General features: G+C 39.9%; 1 protein-coding gene across 4 annotated transcripts in view; it reads right to left on the bottom strand.

Annotated features, from left to right (window-relative positions):
• Window positions 1-2363: 2363 nt before the first annotated feature.
• Window positions 2364-11256, bottom strand: part of EYA1 (EYA transcriptional coactivator and phosphatase 1) — an 88454-nt gene continuing 79561 nt past the window's right edge. For all 4 annotated transcript variants that reach the window (XM_042869989.1, XM_042869986.1, XM_042869987.1 and 1 more), the window contains exon 19: window positions 2364-4009. In XM_042869989.1, the coding sequence (XP_042725923.1) occupies window positions 3929-4009 (81 nt within the window). In that variant the 3' untranslated portion in view covers window positions 2364-3928. The remainder of the gene's footprint in view (window positions 4010-11256) is intronic.

The raw sequence follows: 11256 nt of genomic DNA on the forward strand, positions 1-11256 counted from the left end.
AGCTCCTTTCAAGCAGGTCAGGCTTTAATCTGTACTTATGTGTGTGGTTATTCTTCTCCAGATGTAGGACTTGTTCTTGCTGAACCTCATAAAATTTCTTTCTGCCAAGCTCTCCAGGCTGTCCAGCTCTTGCTGAATGGCAGCACAGCCTTCTGGTGCATCAGCCACTCCTCTCAGCTTTGTATCATCAGCAAATTTGCTGAGGACATTCTATCCCTTCATCCAAGTCACTGATGAAGATTTTGAATATTAAGACGCTGAACCCAGTACCATCCCCTGGGGATGACTAGACTCTGTGCTGCTGATTACAACCCTCTGAATTCTGCCAGTCTTCCAGTTATTAATCCACATCACTGTCCACTCATCTATCCCACATTTTTTCAGCTTACCTACAAGGATGTTACAGGAGACAGTGTCAAAAGTCTCGCTGAAGACAAAGTAGAAAACACCTGCTCTCCGTTCAGCTACTCAGCCAGCCATGACATCACAGAAAGCTAGAAGATTGGTCAAGCATGATTTCCCCTTGGCGAATCTATACTGACTGCTTCTGATAACTTTTTTCTCTTCCACTTGCTCAGAGATGAAATCAAGAATAAGCTATGCCACCACCTTCCCAGGGATGGAGGTGAGGCTGACTGGCTTGTAGCTTCCCAGGCACTTATTCTTGTCCTTTTTGAAGACAGAAGTGACATAGGCTTTCCTCCAGTCTTCAGGCACCTCTCCCATTCTCCATGACCTTTCAAAGATAACAGCAGTTTACCAATCACTTCTGCCATTTCTCTCAGCACTCGTGGCTGCATCCTGTTAGGGCCTATGGCTCTGTGTGTGTTGAATTAGCCTGAACAATCTGACCATATCTTCATCAACAAGGAGCAAGTCTTCCTTTCTCCACACTCTCACTCTTAACTCCACGGTCTGGGATTCCTGAGGGTTAGTGTTAGTAGTAAAGACTGAAGCAAACGTAGCATTCAGTAACTCCACCTTTTCAGTGTCCTTCATGGCGAGGGCACCCACCTCATTCAGCAGCGGGCCCACATTTTTCCTAGCGCCCCAGATAACATGGCAGACATCAGTTAATTCTGCAACATGCTGGGAATTGGTGCAAAGCACTCCTTTTGGTCACTGCTGTTGTAATTAGACAATCAGTTCAAAAAGGAAGTTTTGCAGACTTAATCCCCTTTCTCTCTGAAAAGACACAAACCCTGTCTTAATTAAGCCTTGTATTTTCCAGCTTGTGACACTGTCTGTCTTTTCCTTTGAACTTATATTTCAGTGTGGCAACAAAACCCAGATCTCATTAGACAAGAAAGTGGGCACTGTTGTTCACCAGCTTCCTTTCAAATCTCAAATCTTGAATTCCCATAGATGTTCAGGCCTGCAGATTCTAGAGAGTAGAGACTTGCTACAGCCCTGAGTGCAATGTCTGAATGATCAGGTTAATTCATTCACAATATGTGTGATCTAGATGACCTAAACAGGCACCACAGCAACTAACATTTAGGCACTTGCTTTTTGCCAGTCATCTAGGCACATGTTTCCAGGACAGCATGCACCAAGTCCGAGTCCTACTACATGTTTCTGACCTTCTTTAGCTCCTCCTCCTGCTGCCCATCAAACTTTTGTAAACCATAAGCACCTATTTTTACACTATTTGACATCTCAGGTGGGCACAAACAGGTGAAAAACTTGTGTCTTAGGACAGTGAAAAGATGAGAGATGTCTCCTCATTACAAACCTAGAGAGGAGAAATATCATAGACCTACGTACAAGAGAGTTGTTTAATATGTTCACAAATCAATTTTATTAATTTAAAACAAAATTAATGAAGAAAAATACTGTACAGAATTGTGGACACAACACACTTTTTGTACAATAAGGCCCAGATAAACTGTTTTTTTTCTTTTCAGTCCGCAAGTGACTAAATATAGAAAAGAGATGGAAAAAAAAAAAAAAAGACAACCAACCTCCATTACTGTCTACTTTGAAGATGCTTACTTGAAGAAAGGGCTAGTTATAGTCTTGGTTTTAAAAACTATCCACAATGTGCTTCATGTATGTATGTGAGTACTGTGTGAATTCCAGTACTCATACTGGGTAAAGTAAAGCACAGGTGAAAGTCTTGGTAGGATAAAAACCTCATTGTTGGTAATAAAACAATCCACAAACATTTAATTCTAGCAGCAACATTATTCCTCCAATAAAGAATGGTGTTTCTTTGCAGCTACATTGGTGCTTTGTAGCTTTGCAGGTAGTTGTTTCAAGGCCGGTGTTTTTAGCAAAAAAGGAAAAAAAAAAAGAAAAAAAAAAAGAAAAAAAAAAGAAAAAGGAAAAAAAAGAAAAAGAAAGAAAGCAAAGCTGGAGAATGAAACAACAAATCCAATGCTTCTTTTTAATGAAGAGATTTGAATCAAGCAAAGGGAATTGGTACAATTCACGTCGAATAGTAAGACTAACAGTTTATCTGATCAAGTACCTCACGGCCTTCAAGATTAGAAAAGTCACAAGTCACAGACAGACACGGTCTAGGTTTGTCCTGTAAAATGGATACAGACAAAAGCAAATTTTAACTCCTTGGCAATAACTATTTCTGTATTTCCATTGCCGGCAATGGATGTTATATCTTAGGAAAATCTGACTCCTGGTGGAAGAGGATTAAAAACCTTAAATGTATATGAGTATCTTGTTCAATTTCTCCAAAATATTACCATTCCTAATTTCTAAAAATAATGATCACAATAATTTCCTTTATTTTTGGATGAGCCATAAACTAGTTGGTGCTCAGATTCCAGTTTAAGTCATGTCTTAAAATATATTTGTGTTCTCTATTTCTTTATGGAATCTGCTAATTCATTTGTCAATACTCTAAAAAAGTGTTAAGAGAGCAAACAGAAGACAGCAAAGTACTCCTCTTCAGTTCTGTTTTATCTATATTTCCTTAATCGGGGGGAAAGAAAATCTTTTCATAATCAGAACAGATGAGAGAGGAAAAAGGTAGAGAAATAGCTGGAAAGAACAAAACCCAATTCCTATTGACACTTGACATCCATGCTTTTGGTCTTGACAAATTTATCTAAAAAAATCCATTATCTACATATTTATATCCAACGTGTTGACAAGGCACTGCACAACATTTTGTGCACACGTAGCCTCATTCTTCACCAACAAGGCATTACTATCTTTCAATAGCATTTACCTTAACAATATGTAAAAGAATCATTCATTATTACAAATTTACACAAAAATTCTTCCTGTACATGATTGTCTCAGTGATGTACCTATTAGTTTAAATTAGACATATTTTAAACTACTCTGTAATGTGCTAAAATCAAAAGTAGTTGCTGTATCGTAAGGCAAAGGCTTACAATAGCCTTTCTTCCTATTACACATATCCTCAGTTATATGATGTCAAAATACAGTCTGTTCATAAATAAGTAAAGATGTACAGAGTACCCTGGGTATGAGAAACCAAAAAGTAAACCTTCTTTAGAAGAAAATTACTCCACTGGTATTTTGAAAAATCTCAGTCTTCATTGTGCAATCAAGTTTGCTGTGTTGAAGAAACGGCGTGTGTCACATTGAAGAGTTTAAAAACTACAAAGCACTTGCAGGTCCTTTTTTCACAGGTATGAACCTTTATTTCCTGTTTCTTCCTTCTCCATTTCTTTTTGGTAGCAAATATAGTAAAGATGAGCTGTTAAAACATTTGCATGGCTTATTTTTGTTGGACTCGCAGTACCAGAGTCAACAGCTGTTCTGAAGAGAAAGACATGCTCCTCCGTTTACTGAAAGGGCAGGGGTTAAGACCAATTGCAGCTGTACGTCAACATGTTGAAATCACAAAGTTCTGTAGTCCAATGCTGACACAAGACACAGGCATACCGTCCATGGGCAGAAGGAGGCTCTGGGGTTTCAAAGTGCTGCTGGGCTGCTACAAGTACTCCAGTTCCAAGGCATGGTGAAGGGCCATAAGGTCAGAGTGGCTTGAGATCCTCCAAAATGGCATAGCATGCTGTGAACAGCACAGACAACATGTAAAAATAACCCCAAGCATTTTGGTATTTAGACCCACCCATTGTCTTCTGCAAGAACAAGGTAACAGTGTGAGGAGAGAGCAACTCAGAGCTGTTAAAACCTCGAGCCCTTCACACTTCTTTCTGATTTCTCTGACACTCGAGCACAAATTGTCAATAATATCAATAATAGCAAACCTATTTGCCAACAGGAAAGACTGGAGATCTTAAGGATCTTAAGAAAAACAGACTACAACATTTTGAGGAAGAAACTGCTGTTTTCTAGTAAAAAAACATTAAGAAAACTGTTCCATACATGAAGCAGGTGGGTAGTTCGAGGAAGAGAATAGAACTTAGTTAAAAAAAAAAATATATATATAAAAAGGAAGTAATATTTACCATCAAAACATATTATTTGGAAAACTTTCCCTGGCAGGTGAGTTACAAACACAGGAAAGATGATTCAGAATAGCTCATATGTTGCTCACATCACTTTGAAAGGAATTTTATCCTGGTGGTTTGTATAACATCGCTCATTGTTAGCACTGATCTTAAAACATGTTTTCCATATGGGACAATTTTAAAATAAAATCATATTTTTTTCCTAGTAACTGTAATAAGATCTCAGTCTGGAACACAACCATATATGCAAAGAACCTGAAGGAATCAAAACCACAACTACCAGGAAAAAGTACACATTACCTCATCCATGAAGGGTAAAAATCTGATTAAGAATACTTGCTATCTTTATACTGTAAAACACTGATTAAACTGTCAGCAAGACTTTTCACATAAATACAAATAGATAACCATCAGCTTTCTTCAGGAAATTTTCTGTCAATTTCATGGGAAAATAGTTTCAGTGCACCAATATTTTGAAGGCTCAACATGACCACGTTCATCATCTCACTGGGTCAGCTTGTGTCTGACATCTTTAGGAGGCAATTTAATATCACAATAGCTTCTGGGATCCCCAAGCATTTTATTAACAGCTTCACAGGAACTGTTTTCTTCCTTCTCCTTCAGTACTTCCTGCACAAATTCCTAATTCTATTTAAATCAGCAGCAAAACTACATCTCTTCTGATCATCATTGCTATGCTGAGCCCCCTTTTTCATTCAGGCCTTCATTCTCAAGGAATTAGAGAACAATTCTGAAAACAATGTAAAAGCACAATGTGAAACCCTCTGTTTCCAGGTCCACATTTACTGTAAACCCTGCACATCTGCATAACACCTACCCCATCAATCCAACACCTTAGCACAGAGCTTGTGATAAATTCATCCCTGGAACTCAGGTAAACCGGTGTGTATATAAATAATAATTATTTTTAGGAGGACAACGCCGCAATCCAGATAACACTGTGACGATGAACTGAGTTTGATGTGGGGAGTAAAGCACAGATTTTAAAAGAAACAGAAGTGGGTAAGTAGTGGCAAGTCTCTCTGATGTCAAAAAGCAGCCATTAAGGATGAATCAACTGCTGCGCTTGTAAGAGGCAGAGGAGATGAGACTGGAATGGTATTAATCAGCTAGACTGGGCTAAAAAGTAGTGTAGGACACACACAAGGAATCTGGAAAATGCACACCAAATAAAGGACAGGCATTAGCAAAAAGAGCTGCACAATAAGAGAGACTGCAGAGTGATGGAGATATCCATATTTCGGGGTTTTCATTTCAGAACAGCTCTAGTCCACTGTTATGGAAAATATACCTACTAGCAGTTGGAGAACATTTGGTGAGCACCTCTTGTTTAGTTCTATCCAAAAGAGATCAATTTTTTGCCCTAAAACAGATGTTAGCAAAAGCAGAGTAAGGGTGACAGTCTCCTTCCTTACAACACTCCTGATCTGGATTAAAATGTAATATAGATGTATCAACAGCTGCCCACATGCAGGGTTTCACTAGCTTTTAGAACCAAAAAATTATTCAGGAAGAAAACAAAATGACTCACAAGGAAGCACCACTGGATCAGTTTCTATTCTGCTTCGTTTTACCTTAGATTGTCACAAAGACTTAAGATACAGTTGTCTAAGATAAGGGAAGTAAGTGAGCCACGTTGGTGATGAGAAAAAAATAATATTTCAGGAGACAAGTGAGATGTTGTTGGCATAAATGCTTATAGTATTTCCAAAATGCTTTACACAGTATTCCTCTCCTTAAGAAAGAAACATTAAACATGACTTCCACTATTTATTCATCTTCAGTGCAGTCTTCTGTGCCCCAGCAGCAACAGAAACTAAATGCAATCAGCTCACTGAGTTACTGCTCCATGACCTAACACCCTGATGTTACACCATACAGACTGTCCTCTCTGCTCTGTCAGGTCAGGTATTATTAGTTTCCAGCTCAAATCTTCCCTAAAAAATTCATTTCTTGCATCATGCTCAGTAAATGTACGAACAATAACAAATAGAAATAAAATCACCAAATCATGCCGTTTTTTGGGGTCTCCTAAAGCTTCTGTGTTCCTATCTCTTCTTTAGGCTGCAAGATCAGAATTTAACATCTGACGGGGGCATAACATCAAGGACAAACAGGCATGGTTTCTGCTTGCGGCTGATCCAAGCTGTGCTTGCAACCAAGAGTACTGAGTTTTGCTGTCTCCATTTTTGTGTGGTTGCAGCTTCCCTCTCCTTGCCCAGGTGCAAGGCAGCACCTATCTATTCTCCCTGTCAGCTTGGAATCTGCTCTGCCTCAACCACTGGCTCAGAGAGGTGTAAACAGCATACCTAAGTGCGGTGCAGGGTTTGGTGGACACCTGCCCTTGAGTAGTGTCTGCAGAAGCCAAGAGTCAATGACATGGAAGCCCTCCAAGGACATACAGCAAACTAATGAATAGGGAGAATTGTAGTAATAAATTCTTGGCTTCCAGCTCCCCACCTCATGCAGCTCCATCAGCATTATACTGCTTCCCTAGTAACAACCTCAGCACCACAGAGCGTATACACACCAGGCGTCAGGGTTAGTTAAAGACCCTGATTGTTTTCACAGAAGGTTTAGCTTCTGCTAAATCAAATCACAGTGATTCTTGCTATGATGCTCATATGCAATATCAAGTTTTGGATTACTCTCAGCTGTTTATGGTCAGAGTTTAAAACAAAAACTTTAAGTGATCATTATTTTGGCCGTCTCTTTGCAAATCTGAAATTCACTTAAGAGTCCTCTGCTTTATTTATATCTGGTAAAGGAATATACCTCCATTTACTCTATTCGGTTATAGCAGTGAGATGTGGAATGAGAGCCCGGAGAGTCCCATGAAAACAAAGAGGTTGTGTAAATCTCAGGATTATAATTATTTTAATTTCTCCTGCGTATAGGTCAAAGGACCAGCCGCACACTCCCAAGAAATGAAACACGTCAGGGACGCAGCGGCTGCATGAGGACTGGAATCTGCATAGGCGCTCCGTGCATGGGGCCCATGTGGCTGATTCAGATCTCTATCAGTCTGACCCTACGGCACAGACTTCATGGCTAAGGGGAGGGGAAACAAACCTGATACAGATCTATATATAGCTACATGCAGGCATCTGTGTATGTATATGCAGCCTCACACATGTATGTGTCCATATATATGCATGCTTGTTTACTGGGCATATACAATAGTTTTCAACTTATCTGATATAATAAATGACTGTACAAAATGATCAAGCAAAACCTTACACATATTTCCTGTGTTGGCGTGCCCTGCTTATCCACAAGCACTGTCAACAGTGAGACAGAGGCTCATTTTTTTTCTTATGAAATGATCAGACAAGAGTTTCAATGGATATATATTTACTAAAAATTACCTTTAGAAAGCCCTCACTGCCAACACTTAGCACACACATTGTGCCTAATATGTGTCTTCTACTGTGAGCACACCAAAAAATGCTAATATATCATTGACTGACGCTCGAGAACAGATGACCAACACTAACTGCTAACAAACAGCAGCCTAGCTGGATGCATTATGAAAGAAACTGTCAGAAAGCTTTTCTTATTGCTTACAGGGGGAACGAATGCCTAGGCTGATAGTAAAGCAAGGGTTCTGCACACTATTTCACTGTGTTCCAAGTAAATACCAACCTTTTGTCTATTAAAAAGCATGAATTACGTTGTAGGTGTTTAATAATGTGACACTTGACAATAAATAAAGCTATGAACATTTCAATTCCATTCTTAAATTAAATACGGTGGCAGAAGGTTCACTTTGCGCTTAAGCAAGAAAAGTTAAATTATTCATTTAGTAAATCTAGTAATTATAAAATTATTCAATAACCTAAATTACTAAGGTATCTAAATTCTGAACTAGAGGCAGTATTATTTTCAGTGTGTATCACTAGAAGAACAAAACTCCAAGTATTCACCAAAATAAACAAAGCACCTCAATAAATGCACAAAACAAAATCATTTTTTGACTGAGTAACACTGGAAACTGCAGGCTATCCTTCTTCCCTTAAATGAATTCATATTTCTAGAGAAATCTCACTCCTGAGATTTGCGACATATTTGAATTGAAAACTAATAAGTTTCTGTCATCTTTCGCAGTATTTTTGTTGTGTTTCTGCCAGATTTTGCTAAGTGGTCGCCTTTACTTCCTACCCAAACCTAAGCAGCACAGTGTGACTGCGAGCTTTAAAGCAGTTGCAGACTGGATAGCCATTTATATTCTATTTATTGCTCTGTGAAGATTTATGATTTTTCCTCACAATTTCCCTCCAAAGCTGAATGACCATTTCTCCCGACAAAGGAAGAAACTGATTTGCCCAGGCTCTCCTGAATCACCTGATGTAAAATCCAGCTCCTCCATGAAGAGACGCTCCTCCTTTTGTCTCATCTTGCAAATCAGAAATGCTTTGCAAGATTCTCCCAAGTAGGAAACCACAGGAGTTTTTTTTGGTTTGGCTGTTTTTTTCCTGCCTTACGAATATTTCCCAACAAAAAACTCAAGACAATGGAGTTTCTGGCAGAGAAACCCAGGAACTGATTCTGCATATGTCACCACAGAGGCATGCAGACACACAGGGAAGGAGGCAGCCCCATGCCTGGGCTTGCTGCAGGCACATGCCCCCACAGCACCCAGCCCTGAGCACTCCCTGCCTTCTCCTCTCTTTTCCTTCTCCCCACCTCTCCCTCTTCTCCAAAGGTAGCAACCTCCACGTGAACTCTGCTGCTGCTGCTGCGGCTGCCCTGCCTCCTGAAACCATCCAGAAGGGTACAATTTCTCCTCAGCCTGTAATGCAAACGGCCTAAGGATTTTAATTGTCTTATATTCAGCAGGAAGTGACAGCTAAGGCAAGGTGTTGATACCATGGTTTGACCTGTGTTACATGAAACTTAAGAGTGTGCCGTTTCCTCAGTGTGCTGTATTTATTTCCATCGATCAGGAGAGGCATTTTACAAAATACCAATCTCTCCTCAACACATTTCTGAAAAGAGCAGTGACCTTTTAACCTGTATGGAAAAGAATGTATCATCGAATTTTAACTATAATGGTAATAAAAAAAGATTTAAAATGCGTCTTTTTTCTTCTGGTGTATTGACTCAGGCTTTTGAACAGACAAAGTACAACAGTAAAAAACCTTGTCTCATGAAAAAGCAACTGGCTAAATTATTAGTAAGTTATTCTAATAACAAATCTTAACTTTATGATCTCCTAGGCTTGAAATTCAGCTCTTTTCACTGAAGGAGCAGAAAAAAACTAAATAGATTTGAATTTATACAGTCATTTAAATATACTCTTTATGAACTATACATAAGCAGTGAAGAGCTATTTAAATTTTAAAGAAGGGTGTACTGTCTGTGTGCTACGTAAAAAAAAGTACATATACTAAGGGCTTCTCCACAGGTCAAACTTCTTCAGCAAAGTGCAGTACAAAGGAATGACATAAACACTGTTCCTGCCTTGACAATATCACAGAATCACAGAACTGCAAAAGTTGAGAAGATCACTAAGATCACCTAGTCCAACCATTAGCCTGTCACCACCATACCAGTAAACCATGCCCCTCAGTGCCACTTCTACACTCTTCTTGAACACCTTCAGAGATGATGGCTCCATTACTTCCCTGTTCCAATGCCTCACCACTCTGTCTGAAATGAAATTTTTGCTAATATCCAACCTGAACCTCCCCTGATGCAACCTGAGGTCATTACCTCTTGTCCTGTCACTAGGTTTCTGGAAGAAGAGTCCAACCCCCATTGCACTTTAGCGTTCTTTCAGACAGTTGTAAAGAGTGATGAGGTCTCCCTGAGCCTCTTCTTCTCCACACCTAAGCCACTCCCCTTAAGACTTGCGTCGCAGACCCCTTACCAACTTTGTTGCCCTTTCCTGGGCAAACTCCAGGGCCTCAATGTCTTTCCAGTAATGAGGGGCCCAAAACTGAATATGCTGATGGGAAGGAAGCTACTGTGTGAGGGGATAAGCAAGGCAATGAGACACTTAAGACAGTTTTGGCTGACGGGCTTCACATTTTCTGTGGGAATAGTCTCCATTTTGCTTGCAAGCACTCTACAGAAGGTATATGCTTTTGCAGTTTTCTAATACAGCAGTACTACTCATTCATTAGACAGGGCATCTGTCTTTGAAGTGAAGCACAACATACTCTGTGGCACACTCCTGTGCCTATTCCTCCCTATAATGCTAAAAAAACAACCTGAGGAGCAGTCAAAAAACAATGCACCATCTGAGCTGAGATTAGCTCCAAGTACTCTGTGATTCTCACTCTGGCACTATGCAAGGACAAAACCAAGGATCAAGTCCCGCTTTCACAGCTTGCAAGGGGGAGTTCTTTTCAGGAGGAGCAAGGAGCAGGACAAGAATCACAGAGATGTTTCCTTTAATCAAATTAATAGTTTTTGCAGAAAGGCAAGGTTGCTGATGTACTTAACTGACTTCTCTGGAATTGTTTTAAAAAACAGTTTAATCCAGAGCCTAATCTAGCATGCTTTAAATCTACATTTCTTCCAATAAGAAAGAATATACAGAAGCAATGGGACAAAGGAACTTTCTGTGCTGCTACACCTCTTAGCAACTGGAAAGGCTTTCTCCTATGCTTTTCTGAATAGTGTTTCCTGTTGAAAAAACGCAGTGAATTAGATAATGTTACCAAAAGGACTACTCCTGCCATTATCACATACGACACTATTTCACCAAGCAACAGAAAAGGAACAAAGAAGATTTCCGGGGGGGGGCGCGCCCCCCCCCCGCCGCCGCCCCGCGGGCAGGCGGGGCAGAGGGGGGGAAGCGCAGGAGAAAGCAAGA

This window comes from Lagopus leucura, unplaced genomic scaffold (genome assembly GCF_019238085.1).
Source record: "Lagopus leucura isolate 7727_CA_CO unplaced genomic scaffold, USGS_WTPT01 Super-Scaffold_100002, whole genome shotgun sequence".
Taxonomy (NCBI): Eukaryota; Metazoa; Chordata; class Aves; order Galliformes; family Phasianidae; genus Lagopus; species Lagopus leucura.